Source organism: Indicator indicator, chromosome 20 (assembly GCF_027791375.1).
Source record: "Indicator indicator isolate 239-I01 chromosome 20, UM_Iind_1.1, whole genome shotgun sequence".
In the NCBI taxonomy this organism is placed as follows: domain Eukaryota; kingdom Metazoa; phylum Chordata; class Aves; order Piciformes; family Indicatoridae; genus Indicator; species Indicator indicator.
This window is the reverse complement of record NC_072029.1, coordinates 10,842,668-10,861,817: the sequence shown is the minus strand read 5'-3', so window position 1 is coordinate 10,861,817 and position 19,150 is coordinate 10,842,668. Positions and strand designations below refer to the sequence as shown.

Sequence of the window (19,150 nt, the reverse complement as noted above, 5' to 3'; positions counted from 1 at the left end):
AGCTGGGTCGGCACAGGCTCGGCCTTGCCGAGCCCGGCCGTTCCCGCTGTACCTGGAGGCGGCTGCCGGCGGGCTTGCACCGAGCAGGCCGCAGGCCAGCGGGGCAGGAGGCACCTGGAAGCGGGGCGGCCCGCCCGGGCCGGAAGGCAGGATTCGTGCCGGTCCCTCAACGCGGCGATGTAGGACGAGCGGAACTCCGCCGCAGGACACGCGGATAGCGAGGATCCCCCACCACCGCCCCGGGGACCGGAGCCCACCGACACAACTCCCGACCCCCAAGACTCCAGCCCCCTCCCCCCGCCCCGCCCAGCGGCGATCTCCCCCATTCCCCGCCAGCGAAAAGCTGGGGGGACGCAGCCCGCGGCGGATCGGGGGATGTCCGGGCGGCGCCGCAGCCACCTCGCGGAGCCTCCGCCAGCCGTGGCCGCCGCTCCCGGTACCTGCGGCCGTAACTTTTCCCCCGCCGCCGTTCAAACGTCCTGCCGTAAAGCGCCCGTCTCCCCTGGCAACAAGGTTCCGGCCGAGCACTAGGTGTAGGAAGGTGATGTAAAAGTAAAACCACCCAGTGTCGTAAACCAGGTCCGGGGGGGAGGGGAGGGGAGGGAGGGGGGAGGGCGGGGGAGGAGGTGACTGGAGCATTTAGACACAAGCGAGAGGATCATGGCGGATGGCCCCAGGTGTAAGCGCAGGAAGCAGGCGAACCCGAGGCGCAATAACGGTCAGTCAGCCCGCGGGGCAGCAGCCCGGCCGCGCTGGGGCGGCGGCGGGGCCGGGGCGGAGACCGGGCAAAACCGTCCCGAGCGCGGAGGGGGGAGGTTGGGCGGGCGCGAAAGTAATTCCCCCGCCGCTCCTCGCCGGGAGCCCGGCTCCCTCCGCACCGTTATATCCGCTACCTGGTGCCTCCCTCGCCTCGCCGCTTGCCTCCCTCCTCCGCCTAGCGGTGCCTCCGCACTCCGCCGCCTGTCCGGGACCGTTACACGCTGCCTTCCCCCACACGCCCCGCGACCGCCCCGCCGCCGCTGCGGGGAGCGGGCTCGGGGGGCCCCCCCCGGCCGCGCCGCCGCCCTCCGGCCCGGGCGGGGACACCGAGCCCCGCGGGGAGCGGCGGGGTAGCCTCCACTGCCCGGCCGGCCTCGGCAGCCGTAACTCCGAAACTTGTTACCTGCGCGCCCCGGCGGAGCGGGGCCTCCCCGCCCGTCTCCCCTCGCCCCGGCCCCGCGGGCGGGATTGCCCCGCCGCCCGCCCGGGAGCGCCCCTCTGTCGCTCGCCGGAGTTCCCCTCTCTCCCGGCCGGCGCCACGGGGAGGGCTGGCGCTCGCTTTTCGGGGGGCGGTGGTGGGGGACTCCGGCAGCCACCCGGGGAAGGGGAGGGGGGCACACCCGGGGAGCGCTGCTGCCGGCAGTGGGGGTGGCACCGTGGCCGCAGCAGGCAGCGATTCGCGCGGGGGCAGCGCGGCGCGGCCGCCCCGGGCCGGCGGGAGGGGGCCGGCGCCCCCGCCGTCCGCTCGCCGCCTTCGCCACCTCCTCCCCACCGAGAGCTGGTCCTCGGCGGCGGCCGCGCTGCTTCCCCGCCCTGGGTCCCACCGGGGCGGTGGGGAAGGGAGGGCTGCTCCCGGGCGGCGGGGGCGGGCGGTGAAGTTTCTTGCCTTCCCTCTGGCTTCGGAGGTACCTGTTTGTATAATGATGGGTGGTAACGGTTTGGCCAGGGGCCCTCGCTCCGCTCTCCGTGCGTGTGTGACCGACTGCTGCAGTCTATATAAGGAATTACATTTACATTTCAGACTTCAGGGCTGCCGTGGGGCTGGTGGTGTGCTTTTTTCCTCTTTGGTACGTGTGTTACTTTAAGATGCGTTTGGAAGGTACACGGCAGGGGGAATAAAACGCTCGTAACACCCACTCTCTACTTATTTTCTGGAAAATGGAGAAGTAGTTCTCGTAGCGACTCCTCGCAATAGGGTGCAGAGCAGGAGGTTTTGTAACCTTCCTTGGCAATTTTAGGTTGTATGTGGCATTTCCTGTGCAGGGTCACAGATAGGAAGGCTTTCGCCTGCGATCCGAGATGTTGTCATACGCAGCGAGCGGTCTCCGAAATAGATCAGAGTCACGATCGGTGCCTGTCCTCTGTAATCCTGACTGTTTCGGGCATAACGTGGTGATAAACAGCGGCCTTTCCAGGGGCTAACGAGTTGGTTTGATTGCCCTGAACTTAGGAGGGCTTTCTTATTATTGCCGTGTGCGTTTGCTAGCAAGTATTTTCGTTTGCACGCTCGTGTTACTAATTCCTTGTCCTAGTGTAAATATTTATGTTTAGCTCATGATTGGGCTGTGCTAAAGGTAAGTTTGCAAAGTGCTCTTCTCTTTACCTTATTAAAAATGTTGATGATCAGAGAAAGGGGCTTTTCTTGTTGCTGACGACATGTGTGTGACATGTGAGTCTGAACCACCCAGCGTCTGTGCAGGAGCTGTAAACATGTTTACCTGAACAGGAAAGAAAATGGATTTTTCTCTTAAAGATCCGGTGATATGACTGTCATACTCTTCGAGCGTATCAACAGATGACTTGAGAGAGAGATTTGGTGAAAACCTAGCTGTTGAAATCAACAGGGAAAAGAGATTTTTTTTTTAATCGCTGCAGCAAATGGCAACTTGTGCAGGTAGAAAAAAAAAAAAAGATGGTGTTTAGTTTTCTCCTGCATGCATGTCAGCCCCCTCCTGTCTGCTGGTTTCTCTCTCAAGGGAGGGATTTATTTACCACACTTGCTGTCAGTGTTTTTCCTTTGTGCTTAATATTAGAAAACCAGATTTGAGGCTGTTTAGCACAAAACATTTTGTCTGCAGCATGTCTCACTTGCAGAAAACAAAAGGTGTATAGGACGTGGTATCATGCCAGGTATTTTTAATCTTCATCACTTTTAGACCTCGTTGCTGCACCTATTTTATTATTAAAAGCCTCTGAGTCAACTGTTTCTGCAATGTAGCAAGTAGTGTGTATTGGTTTAGGCAGGTTTTGGTTCCTATTTTTGAGGAATTAAAACCTATTTAAGTCATGGTGCAGTGAAGCATCAGGATCAGTTAGATAATAGATTCTGGATAATAGAGATTTCTCAGCGGTGGGTTTATGTTTGACTTGCAAATGTTTACTAAAGAAAATGACTAGAACAATGTTAACCCTTTAACATTTAAAATAAGTGTGAGACTGTGGTTGGTTTTTTTTATTTCCTAAATCTCTAAATGCGCTTTGCTCTTCCAGGTGAGTTATCTTCTGTCAGAGAGATCCCTGTACAGGAGATGCTTCAGCAACTGCCTTGTTTGTAGTATACACTAAATCAATTTTGTGCTGGTCCAGTTGCCTTTTCCCCCACTTTCCCCCAGAATGTGGGATTATTAGACAGAGATTGCACTTGGCATTCAGTATACCAGCTAATAATACTGGGCTATGACATGGAGTTATTCTATTACAAACTTTACTTCTGTTTGTCTGTTGGTAAATATAACACAGCTATTCCTGTAAACTTTTGGGTTTGGTTTGGTTTTCTCTCCCTGTGCTTGTGGGCCAGAACTTATGGCTGCCATCCTGCTGCGTTAACTGTAGCTGGAAAGGTTGTCTTAATTCTGGAGCTGGTTCTTTTTCTACCTTGTTTACTGGCCTCTACAGAGCCGACTGGCACTGCCATTAAAACTTCCAATTAAAAGAAAATCTGGCACTTCCCTACCTGAAGAAAACTGTCCTGTGTCATTGTCCTTACTTCTGGCTAGTACATGAAAGCATCTGCTGCAGCAAAGGAGTTAGCAAAGTGTTGGGACGATAGCACCATACTGATAAAGCAGAGACATAGCACCCATTGAGAGTCTGTTTCTTTCTACCTTTCCCCCTTCTCTTTTGATAGAGCAATGAGGAGGATAAAAGAGGGGTGTGATTTTGGCCAGTCATCTGAATTGCCACACTATGCAAATCCTGTGTGGTCTTTTAAATAGATTCAGTATCAGCAAACATTTGTTGGGGTTTTCTCACTCTGTTTTGGCTTACAGGGCCAGCATTAGTTGCTTTCTTAGCCTCTTTCATGTATATTATAGCATTCTCTTAATTCTTATTAAACAGCAAAAGTAGAAGTAACGTTCTTTAGCAATGCTATGGGACAAAGTAAAACAAGCAAAATATTTAAAACTTCCCTTACTTAAGGGGAAAAAGAGGTACTAATTTATAGTGATGTTCCAAAAAAGATTAATCTAAGTTTGTCTTCTGTTCTTCAGATGTGTGTTTACTGGGGAAAAAGAAGAATGCATGAAACTGAGCGAATTCTACATGCTCTCAGGTCTGTGTGAGGAGAGGGTATGAGGCAGGCATTTTTGTTACTCTTTGGTAACTGAGTTCTTTACCAAAAGGTTACATGGATTGACTTGTGCTATTTCAGTTGCTTTGCAGTTGGATTTCCTTTCTTTTTATGTTTATTACATAATAATAATTTCATATAAAGTTCTGCTACAAAGCAAAGGACTGCAGGAAGATCGTTAAGTGCTTTTGAGTAAGGCAAGTGCGTGGTGTATTTCTGTTAGCTCCAAGGTGTTAACTCCTGGCAGAATGTCAGGTGTAAGTGATGCCTGGGATACAGCATTCCTTGCTGTGTCCGTCTTCTTTTGCACACCCTTCTTTTCTTTTTCACTAGGTATTGTGTTTTCACTCCAGCATTAATTTAAACTTGCAATTTGGGAATTGAGGAATGTAGCCCAAGTTAAAATTCCAGGCACAGTGAGAAGGTCTACATGGACAACTGCATTAACTGTTTGAGTCCAAGGAAATCTTCTGTCATATAAACAAATTATAGTTCTGTTTTAACGTTAACTACTGAAATATAATAGGAAGGCAGTTAAAAATGTCATTGTATCTTCATTTTTCTCTGGGTAATCTGTGTTTGTTGTTTTAACAGTTGTAAAGTGTTTTGAAGTAATTAGCTACCAGAGGCAGAGGTGCTTTTTTAAGGTGATTAGTTGCCTGAAACTGGTTTCTTTGCTCATATGACTCTGGTAAACATGCTGCTGAAACAGTTGATGACACTTTCCCTCTGACATGGGCTTCCCTAGCAGAGAAGTTACTCAGATTGAAACATTTTTTTGTTGTTAGAAGTGTGATAATTTGATTTCTGTGGACTCAGCCCAGGTTTTCTGTTGCATGTTTTACTGTAACGTTGTATATTTGTGCCCACTGAGTCTTTCTATGGGCTTTGGGCTTTGTGACTGGTCCAGTTACTGATGGCATTGCTGACTTTAGGGTCCTGCTCTCCATCATCAGTGAAGGGTGAAGGGGTCCCACAGGGCTCTTCTGTCTCCTTCTCTGCTGGGACTCAGGTGGTGGTAGCAACCTGTCTGTTCTTCTTAGGAAGTTTTACCATGGTGGTGGGAGAGGCTGGAGTAGTCTAACATAAAAGTCAGTGCCATTCCTTTCTTCATGTGGAAACATCTGTTTTAATAGGGTTTAAAATGCCAGGGAGGGATGGCAGACATTTTTAACATGCGTGGGACAGTGTTACTATGTTAAAGAAATCAAGCCAACCTCTGTGAAGCTTGGCTTGTGGGCTTTTTGATTCTCAGTTTTTAACAGTTTTTTTTTTTTCCCCTGAGCAAGTGCTCTCTATTACAAGGAAACTGCTGGAATGACAGCATTTAGCCAAATGGCTCTTACGAATTTCTTCTTGAACAGTCAGTCATTATTATTTACCAAAAATATAAGCTCATAGCTTTCAACTCATTAGCTGTTTGTAGTCATTTCCAAAACTAGCTAATTGATATTGCAAGCTGATTAAGGATACAATATGCTTTGTTGACTGTAAATCTGATATTTAACACTACATACTGCATCTCTGGAGATCCTAAAGATTCTGCTGGTGATAGGTTTCACACAAATATTCAAAACAAGAGCTTGAAAACAGAACTAACTGGGTTTATGTAGGCTTTCATAGCAATTTTCAAAGTGCAGTTGCAGATGAACTCTCAAGTGCTTAATAACAATATTCCTGAAGTTCTGGCCATACTTACCTACCTTTTTAAAAAGAGCTCACCAGGTAGGATCTTTGCTGTTCCAGGCAAGTAAGCACAGGACCTGGCTTGCATCTGCAGTCTCAGAAACTTTGGTGCTTCATTCTGGCAGCTATAATGGGCCTGTTATTTTTGAGAACTAAATTCTCAAGTGACTTACCCAAGGTCACACAGGAAGTCCATAGCAAGACTGAGTTCAATCCATTTTTAATCCTTGAGACTACCCTTACATTTGTCCTGGTCTTGAGCCTTAAAGAGAAAGAACAGATTTATCATTGAGCAGTTTACTGTTCCTTTCAGTTTTAAGTAATGAAGCTTTTTCATATGTATTGTCTTGAAATACTTTTACTTGCGGCTAACAAGTGGTGCTGTGCAACCCTCAGTTTTCAGCCAATTTTTAGATGGTATTGAGACAGTATCTTCACTGGTGATGCTTCCTGTCTGCATGATCAATGTTGATGTAATGATGTGCTGGAGAAGTAGTATTTTGTCTTCTTGTGTTTATTACATTCCCAACTCTCAAGTTCAGCCATGTATACATAAACAGAAGCAAAACACAACAGGAGGGAGTTGGTTTAAGACCTACACTGTTAACACAAATATCCCTACTCTGATGTGTGGGGTGTTTTGAGGACTGTTTTTTTTTCTTAGAGGTTAATATCTGAGCACAAATTATGTAATTAGATATTGGTTTTCTTGGGACAGTAACAACTAAAGAGGAGTCTCAGCATGTAGTTGTTATTTCTGGTATTTGGAAATGATTTCTAGGTAAATGTAAAAGCATTAAGTTCTCCTTAAAACAAATTCCCCCCAGAAATACATAAATGTTGGGTCTATAAAGTCTGCTTGATTGGGACAAACATGTGGCTAGTTTAGGTTTTACCACTGCAACTGTTTGTCACAGGGGGCTGCTGTTGCTAAGACAGAGCCATGCGGGAAGTGGCTCTGGGTGCAGGTGGGTGATGCTCTTGCTTGGGAGGCCTGGGCAGTGTGGGGTAAGGCAGGTGGGAAGGGTAATCTGGTAGCTTCATTAGTGAGGATGTGTGGTTAGGTCTAGTCAACAGGCAGTGCAATAGGTCAGCTATGGTAGGGACACCTTGTTGAAGTAAATAGTGTTTGAGATCTTCAGTAATTTAAACAAACCCAACTAAACAAAAAAAAAAACCAGCAGCAAACAATCAACAAAATCCCCAGTTACACCATGGAGAGTGAAAAGATATGTGTATGAGCGGACAGAAGTTATGGACAAGGGCAAAGAGCGTGTGTGGGAAGGAGGGAGGCTGGAATAGGGGAAGGGAGTGTTCTGCTTCTCACTGGAGATTTGATACCTTATTTTTAATGCACCTTGGTGGCTTTCCAGAGAGCAGTGAATCTAGGTCCTGGTTGGTTGTATGAGAAGATCACACTGGGAAGTAGCTAGATGATGCCTTGAAACATTGGAATCATTGGGGGATTCTGTAAGAGGGTTTTGTGTTTCTGTAATGCTTTCTGCTTGTATGTTACAAGTTTCTTAACCCTCTAAGTCATTGCCTCTTATATTCCAACTGTGTCAATTTATTGAGCTATAGTTTTCAATTGCACAGGTATTTCTGAGTCTTGGTTAACTTTTCTGGCTAATGCCTGCTGTCTTATTTTAGGTTATTGGAAAGAGTAACAGAAGTTTGATATTTTTAAAACCTGTTCACACTTGCAGCTTGCCCCCCCCTCTTTTAAAGAAAGGCTAGGATTATTTTCAGTTTTCCTTTTGTGTTGAGCTGCGGTTTATTTCATAACCTATTTGTCCTGTTCTTGCATAGGTAAGTAAGTCTTGTGTGACAGCTGAGGAAAATGGGCAGCAGAATCAAGAAGAGTTGGGAGCTGACAGATACTGACTACAGCATAGCTTTATAAATCTGTTTCAGTGCTGCTGAGAAAAATACTACCCCCTTCACCACAGTATGTAAGCCCCGTTCAGGCAGTAAAGATGTATGTAATGAGTCTTCTCTTCCTGTATCTGAGCCTATACATCTGATTTCCTTGTGTGAGTGCCTGACAGCTTACATTCATATGTTAGGAGGATAGGTGGTGGTAGAGCAGAAAGAAGAACCTCGTTAAGTTTGTATCTTTGTGTGGAGCAGCCAGGCAGCGATTCACATTTGGTTAGTGCTGAACATATTAAACAGGATTCTTTAAACTTGTACATTTGTCCCTAAAGGTACTCCAAGTAGGGAAGAAATCATTATTTATTTTATTTTACCTTTGCCTCGCTATGTGCTTGTTTCTGATGCTATTACTGTAACTGTATCTTTTATTTTAACATGCTTTTTTCAGAGCAACAGAAGTTAACTAAAAATACACTTTCTCATCTTTGAGAAGTCAGTACTGTTTGAAAGCAGCCTGTTTCAGTTCTCTCCTTTTCAGCTGTCATTCCCAGCTGTCACAGTCTCCTTGATGTGAGGACTTTACCCCCGTTGTTGCAAAGCAGTTTGGTTAACAACTGCTGTCACCCAAAGGTTAAAACCTGAAAACTGGAATCCTTTGTTGCTTCCCTTACAAATGTTTGCTTTCTGTTTGGTGGCATCTCCCTTGTTGCTCTGCCTTCACTGTGTTCCATCTATCCTGGTTTTGCAGAACTATGTAAAGCAAGTGAACATGTCCAATGATGAATGTGTTCTTCCAGATATGTTAGGGGGCTCAGTTATGACTGAGGAGAGGGTAAAAAAACCATAAATTCTGTCTTGTGCTGACGTTTCATCCTATCCAGTTAGGATCTGTTAGTACAAATTAGTACAAACAGTAGCCCTTCTTGAGTAAAAGGATGTGCAAAATGACTGTTTTCAACTTTCAAGACCCCCATATGATATTGGAGTATATCAGAAGGAAAAGGAACAACTCTTCCTTAACTGATTAACTATCTGCATAGTATTATGTGCTTCTTTTAAGTACATTTTTGGACTTCATGCAGATAGCCTCTGTGTTTCTAAGAACTCAAGAAGTGTTTTGGGCTTCACACAAGTCAAGTTAGATCAGGAACGTTGGAGGAGCTGGCAAGATGATAAACTTGGCCTTTCAGTGTGATGCTGAGAGTGACTTTTATGTACAGTGTTTGAAATAAAGGTGTTAAAAGAGTGGTGTGGTAGAGAATATCTTTACTTATGAACTCGTGTGCCTGTTCTTGTTGAGATCAAATGCTACTTGGGCCAGTAACACTAGGGAACACCTTCAGTTGTTGTGATATGAGGTGCTTGTGTTATTTCAGCAAGCATTCCTTCTCATTTTCACTGACAGACACTGAGGGCAGTTTTCTGTTCCATTTTGTAGAGACATCTGTCCACAGACTGTATATGGGTGAAAGCAAAATGGAATTACAAAACCTCACAAATGTGGCATGATGGAAAAAGGCCTGGGGAAATCTATTCCACCTGAAAAAGGGCAATCTAAAGAACAGAAAAAGCAGACCTTAATTACAGAGATTAGGTTGCTTTTTGCTAAACTGGTAGATTTGACCTAAAGAAGCAGGTTGGGGTTTTTTTTGTTTTCTTAACACTTTCCCTCTCTCCCAGTCTAACAATTTTTGTTAATGCTCAGAAACGTAAGGGAGAGGAGTTGTCCTTTTTTTTTTCCTCAATACATTTGTTTTTAAACAGTTTTTTTTCAATGCCTGGAGGAATTTCTGCTTTGTGTCATTTCAGGTGTGCATTAAATTTTCCTTCTTCCTACCTTCTAGTCCATTTTATTCTTTCTTAGTATCCTACATATTATCTACTGTAAGTTATGTGGAATTTAGACTATAAAAGGAGGTGCAGAATCTGTAACCTGTTCAGTCTTCTGTCCTGTTTTGTTTGTCTTTCCATAGCTTTTCCTTTCTTTCCTACTATTTCTGGGACAGCTATGCAGTAAATTCAAGTGAAATAGAACTAGTCACTTACTACTGGTTTCATTCTTATGTGATTGTTCATAGGAAGGACCTAGGTACAGTAGGCCCCACAAAGAGCATGAGGTAGTGAGTAAGGACTTTGAAGCAGATTTGGAGCTGTAATGACTGGCTTCCTTCCCTGTTGCTGTCCCTTCCCCTTCCTTGCAAAGCATTTTCATTTGAAATACTAAGGTGTGGTCGTCAGGCATATCTGTTCTCAACTTCCAGTAATTTTTTGTTCACTACTGAGCTACCCCATAATTACATATGCAAATGTAGTATTTCTTTTTTCCCCTCTTACCTTGTACATGTGGGAGAGAAAGATAAGGTTACAGAGTATGGCCAGGGATGGTGCTGCTGTTGAGGAGCTGCTGCAGATGGCCACAGAAGGGGAGAAGTACTCATCCTGCAGGACAAGACTTGCAGGGGATTTCAGAGCTTCTGTGACTCAAAGACAAGAAGAAAATAGTGTTCTTGATAATTTTAAGTTTTAGGTAGGAGCAGATTGCTGGACAACTTGTTATAATAACCTGTCTTGATATATTTTAGCTCTGAGAATTAATTTGCATTTACAGTAGGAATTTGTTTTGTAGACACACACATGTATAGTTGTATCAAATCATTTTATCTTCTTAGGCTGCCTTGAATGCTCCCTGTAGTCACACAAGCTAAACTTCTGTTGTTCTTAACAGTGTTATAATGATATTAAAACTACAGAGACTAAGTGGAAAAGACTATTCATGGTAAGGCATACCTTGTATTTTTTCCCAGATTTTAAATTGACTGCCATATTTTATTCCTAAACCCCTAAATATCTTGTACAATAAGTAGTGGAAGTAAGATAGCATCAGTTCTGTATTTCAGTCAAAATGTTGGGAGACACTTTCTGCACGGAAGTGGAATAATAAACAGAAATGAGGAGCAAAATTGTGTAGGTAGTTGCAGCATAGGAAAAGGGAAATAGTTCAAGTGACACAGAATGCAGTCCAACATGCCATAGTTCTCTGTTTCACCATGTGATTAATCGTTGCCTAGAGGGATCAGCCTGCATAGCTGATGTGGTAGTGACACGATGGAGAGACATGACTTATAAAGATGAGCCAGGTTTGTACCTCAGCATGTGAGTGACTAGAACTAGTGGCAGACTTTCTGTTTCTCTTAGTCTGTTCACTCGAGGGACAATTTTATCTTTCCAGCTGCAAAGGACAAACAGACAATGCATATAGCAGAGGTTTGTAATCCCGACAGAAAATTCTTACCATATATTTAATGCAAACTGTTGCTGTGGCTGTGATGCTTTAAAAATATTATGGCCAGCACTGCCTGTGGCTGCTGAGATGCTCTCCACCAGAACAAAATAAGTTAGTTAAGAACTCCAGCAAATATGGGCATTTTCTATATTTTAATATGAAGCTAGAAGCCTTCTCCACTTAATTACTCCAATGGCTTTAAAAATAATCAAAAAGCTCCTTGTTATGCAGTATGCTATGCAAATCATTTCACTGCATTTGTGCTTGCAGATTTACAATGTCACAGTAGTTTGAGATATAGAAAAGTATATACAACTTTTTAAGTAAATCTGAGTTCTTTTCAGAGCAAGTAGGAAAACAGAAGTGCTGAAATTGACAGCTTGCCAAATGTCTTGTTCTCATAGTTTATAATTGCTTATAAACATAGCCCTTATTTCATCTAACTTTTGCCAATATTTTTAAAGCATTTTGAAGGTCTTTTATAGCAAATCCTCTGACTAGAAGGATGCTTGTGACTTTTGAAGTTCCAAGATGCTCACTAAGTAAAGCCTTCCAGGTTTGTGTCTTAATGTATCTTAATAGGCATCCTAATTAAGCCTGGTTTGTTGTTTGTTTGTTTGTTGTTGGCTTGTTTGTTGTTTTTTTTAATGTCTCTCTAGCCACATTGTCTTCTTTCAACCACAGAAGCATTAAATAGGCCTGCAATCAAATGTGTGCCTTGTTGATTCTTGGGTCTACTCTCAAAGCACTTTGTAGCTGAAGTGTGTGTGCGTGTGCACGCAACCATGTGTGCTGTTTTCCTGCCTTTTCCTTTTGTCTGTCAAGCTTCTGGCTGATAGCAGATTAGCCATCTGAATGTGGGCAGCAAAGAGTAATGGGCTGTACAAAATGCCTGAGGCTTCTTGGATGCAATAAAATGACTCCATTATAAAGCAAAAAATGACAAGCCTGCCATGGAGGATATCTGTATTGGGGAGACGGAGAGAGTAGCCTTTGGTTTATGGTTGTGTTAATGAGTGTAAAATAAACGTAATTTTTTTTTTCCAACTGTCAAAGGTATTCCTAGGTGCTTTACAGTGTAGTGCTGTAGATCCTACCTTCCAGCAGGAAAACGAGGAGCTAAATGGATGATGTACTACTTACTGTTCCTGGTTGCTCTATGTGTATGTGGGGAAAGGAGGGAGTGATAGCATGAGGGCTCAGTTTTGTTTTACCATGCAGGTGTGTGTTTGGTTGGTTTTTCTTTTCTTTTATATATCAGAGGTTGGAAGGGACATCAAGAGATCATCAGGTCAACTCTCCTGCCAGAGCAGGATCACCTAGGATAGTCCACACAGGAATGCATCCGGGTGGGTTTTGAAAGTCTCTAGAGAAGGAGACTCCACAACCCCCCTGGAGAACCTGTTCTAGGGCTCTGTCACCCTCATTGCAAAGAAGTTCCTTTTCATGTTGAGGTGGAATCTTCTATGTTCCAGTTTGAACCCATTGTTCCTTGTCCTATCACTGTATACTACTGAAAAGAGCCTGGCCCCCTCCACTTGACACCCACCCCTCACCCCTATAGACATTGATCAGATCCCCTCTCAGTCTTCTCTTCTCCAGACTAAACAGCCCCAGGGATCTCAGTCTCTCTTCATAAGGGAGATGCTCAAGTCCCCTAATCATCCTCATGGCTCTCTGTTGGATTCTCTCCAGCAGGTCTCTGTCTCTCTTGAACTGGGGAGCCCAAAAGTGGACCCAGTATTCCAGGTGTGGTCTCACCAGGGCAGAGTAGAGAGGTAGAAGAACTTCCCTAGCGCTGCTGGACACACCTTTATTGATACATCCCAGGATCCCATTTGCTCTCTTGGCCACAAGAGCACATTGTTGTTCCATGGAGACCTTGCTGTCCACCAGCACTCCAAGGTCTTTCTCTGTGGAGCTGCTTTCCAGCAGGACAGCCTCTAACCTGTCCTGGTGCTGTTGTTATTTCTCCCCAGATGTAGGACCCTGCACTTGTCCTCATTAAACCTCATGAGGTTTGCCAGCACCCAGCTCTCAGCCTGTCCAGGTCATGTTGGATGGCTGCACAGCCTGACAGGTGTCAGCCAACCCCCCCCAGTTTTGTATTATCAGAGAACTTGCTGGGGGTACTCTCAATGCCCTCATCCAGGTCGTTGATAAAGATATTGAACAAAACTGGACCTAGTACCGATCCCTGGGGGACACCACTTGCCACACACATACTTTTTTTTTTTTTATATTTCTAATGTTTTGATTAGTTACAGGATTATATAATTGGCCCTGCAGAAGTGTTTGGTTTATTAAATCTTTTGGAAGATGTGCTAATAGAGTTTTGAAGGAAATTGGGCCAGAAACGTGACTGACTGAGACAGAAGATCCTGTTAGAGTAGGATATAAACTATGAAGCTGTAGTGAATTGGATGAAGCAGAGCCACAAGTCTGTGTGCAGACATACAGTAGCAGGATAAATGACTAGGAATCCTATCAAGATTTTTGATAGCTGTACTTAGCCACTATAAGAACCTGGTGTTTAAAAAAAGCCCTCTCAATTCTCTAGTTTACTGTGTCCATAAGCAGTAGTGGCTGCCCTTGTTTTCATAGAATGGCTTAGGGACCTCAGAGATCATCTACTCCAACCCTTCTGCCATGGGCAAGGACACTTCAACTAGTCTTGGTTGCTCAATGGTTTGTCCAGTCTGGCCTTAAGCACCTTCAGGGAGTGGGGCATCCACAACCACTCTGGGCAACCTATTGCAGAGTTTCACCACCCTCATACTGAAGAACTACTTTCTAAGATCTAGTCTAAACCTACTCTAACTTCCATTTACAGCTTTAAAGATTTGTTTGTTTTCTGGAATACAAGTTCCATAAAAGTTGCTCTCCAGAAAAAAAGAAATACTGCATTCATTTGTACTAAATGGAGGATCTTCCTGGATTGCATCTGCTTGGAAAATGAAGACAGCTTCTCGTAAACATGGGCTTCCAAACTGTCTGACATGTCAGTATAAAAGCAATGGAGGAATTGTTAAATCATGCAAAACTTGTCCTAATATTCTTAATTTTAAAGAAACCTCTTAACTTGCATTTGGTTTAATCTGTCTTGTTGTGAGTTGGTTCAGTGTGTCAATGTGGATGCATATAACCGATGTGGACTCTGGAAATTTATGCTTCAGCAGCAAAATGTAAACATTGCAAACTGTCATAAATAAAACTAGAATACTCTTTGAGTAACCTTTGTGGTGTTTTTCTCATTCAGTCAGCTGCTGCCAGATCTCACTTGGCTGTTCTGGATATATATTCCATGCATTGCATGGATTGTGTCCCTTCAAGTTCTCCTTTTAGCTGCCACACCACCTCTTCCCCAGCTTCCTAGATTGATTGCCCCTAAGGGAAAACCCTACCTCAAAATGTGTACTTCGTGTGTGCTTCTTTCTTTCTCTTCCTCTCCCCTAGTGAAGTCTGACACACACACATCCTCCCTCCCCACCCAGAAAAGAGACAGCTGAGAGCGATTTTGAGATTGGTTGTAGCACAGAGCTCTGCAGGTGCTTCTCCCTTGACAGCAGGATTAATTCACTTTACATACACTTTTGTTTTGCAGTTCAGAATTGTTTCTGTGCTCATATGAGCTTTTTATGGCACTGAAGACTGTAGCTGCTTTTGACTGAAGCCTGTAATAAAACAAAAGCTTAGTTAACTACCTCTAACAGTGGGTAGTCTGTGGATGGTGACAACTAAAATCCATTCCAGGCTAGTTTATTAAGAGAGGATCTGTGGGGTTTTTAGCCTCTTCTCTTTCCTTGCTCCACGTGCTTGCTGTGGTTTACAGTAGGGAGGCACGAGTTTCTGCAGTCACTGGTGGCTGATTTGAAAGACATTTGAGTGAAAATAAGCAGGCTCTCTTATGGGGGAAGGAGGGAGCTTCCTGTTTTACAACTCTTTCCTCATCTGTGCCCGAACTGGCACTACTGAAAGTAGGATGTTATACATTAATGCAGTATAGAGAAGTCAGATTTATGAATATGAATTAAAATCTAGAACTAGTTATGTCTTTTATGTCATTTTTATAATTGGACATCATACTGAGAGAGGTGTTGCTGCCTTGGTCTGACCTGGCTACGGTGTTGTGCCGTGATGGCTTTCAGACGGATTTGGGAAGCTACAGAATACCAGAGACAAAGTGAAACACTTGAAATCTCAGCTTCTCTCAACCACAAGAAAACGTAGGAAACGGTTTGTTACCTTAAAGGTATTTAAGTAATAGGGGGAAAATGACTCTTTTGGCACTCAGTTTTATTTGCTGCTTTCTGTGATATTGAGACTACAGTGGAGGAGTAGCTGGTTGATATGAGGAAAGTTGGAGTGCAGGTATGAGGAAGGTATGAAAGCATCAGTGATTAAATTATTCCAAACATTTATAAAAGTCTTGTGTTGTGGTATGCCATGAGGGGAAGGGGAATGTACTGTTCTTGCTTCCTAAAGGTGTGTGATTGCTCTTAATCATTGGCAAGTGATACGGTATGTCAAATGATATAGTATGTCAGTCTGACTGAGCAAGCTGCAGACTATTTCCAAATGTCCCTTTTGGACAAATTCACTGAAGTCAGGAGCTTTTGAGAACTTTAACAGGGTCTTTGATGGCTTGAAAATAAGCATTTAGTTAACTAGTGGGATTGAGGTTTTGTGTTTAAAAATACAGTAGTAAAATATAATCCTAGCACTAATAAACAGGTTTATCTTTCAATTCTAACATCTTTTGAGTTGATATTTAAAAAATATCACTCTATTAATTTCTTGTTGGCAAGTACTAATGCAGCAGACTTGGAATCCCAAGTTTAGGACACAATTATGACCACCAGCTGCAGAGCTATGGAGTGCCTGAGGTGGTGTGGGGGAGAACTCTCAAACCTGGAAATCCATATTTTCAGGTTTAAAAGATAACCAATTCAGTGTACCACTACATTTAACTCAAAGAACAAAGGATTTTAAAACTTCCTGTGGACAAATTGTCTTTTATTTGCTAATTGTAGTGAGGAGGAGGCGAGACCTTAATGTTTCCTTTGTAAAGTGTGTAATCTACAAACTATGAAATCACAGAAGGATTTGTACAAATGAAGGTGCAGTGTTTGGCACAGAATGATATGTCTGGAGGGTACAAGCCTGTGCAGGCCCTGTGTGAACCCTGGTGACTCCAGTTTTGAGGAATCTCCATGAATCCTCTGAAGAATTCTGAGGAAGAGTCTCTTAGATCTATTTCACAGACAAATATTAAAAAGCTTCATGCTTTTTCCTTATCTGGTAGTTCTTACAAGAAGTTAAAGGCCTCAGTACAATGTTGTTCTCCCTCCTGGATGAGGTAGTGAACTCTGCTGTGCTTATCTCATCTAGCTCTACAGGAACTTAATGATTTTAAGATATGCAGGGCTACAGTGTATTTTCATCTCCTTTCTTCTCCATCCTCTTTTATGCAAGACTAGTTTAGAGAAGGAAAAAAAAAAAACAAAACAACAACAACCCCCTCACCCCCAACTTACTAAAAAAGGTCAAAACTATGTTTTTGAGCATAAATAAGGGTTATTATTATCTCTGCTGTAATAATAGGTGGTTCAGGTTTCTTAGAGCAATTCTGTAGAACCTCTGTGCCTATCACAGAGTGCTTCAGTGGGCACTGTGTAATGGATGGGAACTCTTTGCAAGGTATTCAAAGATTGACATGTAATCCCCAGCAGATCAGCCTGTAGTATGCGAACAAGGAGTATCAAGCTCTGTTCTGGAGGAAGCATATGTTCCAAATCTTACATATTCCTTCACATGTGCTTGCCCTTAGATTTCCTTTTTTTGCAAGAGTGTTTTGGAGAACCACACAGCCAAAAGCACTTTGATGCCACTGCCTTGGATGCTGCTGGTGATAACCTATTCAATACCTTTGATGGGTTTTGTTTTTTTAATCTTCTACACCTCACAGAGTCCTACACTATCTGGTAGCTATCACAGCTATCTACAGAATTTAGAATATTCTAAAACTAGTAAGCAACTGCACCAACATGATGAATCTATTTGTTTACACAGCATGATAGAATGGAAGGCTTTCCATGTCCTGAGCATGACCTGCCAGTCATTAGGAAAGCAAAGTGCTTTGTTTCCACTTGGGGACAGAAGGGAGCAGAAGCAAGGCCTGCCTTGCCTTGTGAGATCTGTTGTTCTCCTTGTAGTATCGTGTGAGGAAGAACAAACTTTTTTTTTAGTAATCTCTCTTGTCCTAACCCCTTGAAAAACGTGTTCATGTTTTGGGTGTTTTTCTCTGTTTCTGCAGGTGGGATGCTCATGGAAAGCCTCTTACTTGTGGGTGTCCATTTAGGCAGGAGAGGTCCCAAACAAAATATTCTGTCTTCTGGTTTCTTAGTTATTTGTGGGGAAGGGGTGTGGATGAAGAAGTCATACTGGGCATCTTGAAGTCTGAGGGCCTATTTCCTTAGCTAAAAAGAGCAAGCACGTTTTGTGCTTCCTTGAGAGGTTTTTTCCTATTTGTCAAAAAGGATAAAGGCTGTCTTCTGCCCAAAGGTTATTTAAACTGATGTCTGAATGTATGGGAGCATGTAATGCAACTAATTCCTGTTGGCTAATGGCACACATCCCACTAAACACAGGCTGTCTTGCTACTTCCTTGAGTAGCAGTAATGGGTCCTTTGCCTGTCATTACCAAACTGTATGGCTTTGCTGGAAGCCTCAAGGAGTAAAGGCTGCTTTTTGGCAGATGCACTCAAAATACTTTGGCATAGAAGCTAGGGGCAGTAGTGGGAAGTGTTGATGTCCTACCCTTCAACTGATCAGAGGGCTGGAGCACCTCCCCTGTGGGGACATGCTGTGAGAGTTGGGGCTGTTCAGCCTGGAGAAGAAAAGGCTGTGAGGGAACCTTAGAGCAGCCTTCCAGTACCTGAAGGGGGCTACAGGAGAATTGGGGAGGGACGTTTTACATTTTACAAGGGCTTGTGGTGATAGAACTAGAGGGAACAGATTGAAGCCTGAAGGTGGGGGGGATTTAGGCTGTATATTAGGAAGAAATTCTCTACAGTGAGAGTGCTGAGACCTGGAATAGAATGCCCGGGGAGGTTGTGAGTGCCCTCTTCCTGGAAGTGTTCAAGGCCATGTTTTATGAGGTCTTGAGCAACCTGGGCTAGTGGGAGGTGTCTGTGCCCATGGCAGGGTGATTGGAACCAGGGTGGTCCTTTCCAATCCAAGTCGTTCTATGAATCTATGAACTTGGGGAAGTCTGAGTTGCTAACAAAGCAACAGAAACATACCTGCTTGCCAGCTGTGGCATCCTTATGTGAAGCCTCCTCCTGGAATAAAATGAGATTTACAATTTTCACCAGTAAGGAAGTCTACTGAGATCTGCTGGTGGCAACCTGCTTTGTTATTTGTAATATATAAAGGCATATGGTTGTTCCTAGGAAAGCATTGCCTCGGAAATGCCACTTTGCAGCGAGGAGATCTCTTCATCTGCAGTAAAAACAAACAACAACTCGTTTGCTGAACTGTGACCTGTTTTGGAGTGTCAGTCTTGCAGCTTGCTGAATCGACAGCTGGGCTTACCACTGTGCTGCCTGTAGCTTAAAGCAAGCTTCACAAAGGCTTTGGGAGAATACATTTGTTTTGCCTGCACTGTTATTTCTCAGAAGGTTTTCAGTTGCTGCTCCCTTACTTTTCATGGCCCTGAAGCTGTCTAGCCTGATACTACTGATCCAAGGTAGTTTCTAAAGCACCTTCTTCAAATGTATTTAATGAAGGCTGGAATACTCAAATAATGTTTGATAAACTGAGAACATCAATGAAAAGTTATTCATTAAAGCTTTTTGAGCTCTCTGGTTTAGCTAAGTGACTTAAGTGTGACTTTTTCTACTTGAATCAGCTGATCAAACTTTAGTTAGGTAGAAAAAACTGTGGTTTACTTTTTAAAGTGTGAAGGCATATAA

At 43.8% G+C, this 19,150-nt stretch overlaps 1 protein-coding gene across 5 annotated transcripts in view; it reads left to right on the top strand.

Moving 5' to 3' along the window:
* The first annotated feature begins 654 nt into the window (after positions 1–654).
* ZEB1 (zinc finger E-box binding homeobox 1) overlaps positions 655–19,150 on the top strand; it is a 102,446-nt gene continuing 83,950 nt past the window's right edge. For 4 of the 5 annotated variants that reach the window (XM_054390176.1, XM_054390177.1, XM_054390175.1 and 1 more), the window contains exon 1: positions 661–718. In XM_054390176.1, the coding sequence (XP_054246151.1) occupies positions 661–718 (58 nt within the window). Of the gene's footprint in view, positions 719–19,150 lie in introns of all 5 variants that reach the window. The other variant, XM_054390178.1, reaches the window with a different exon arrangement.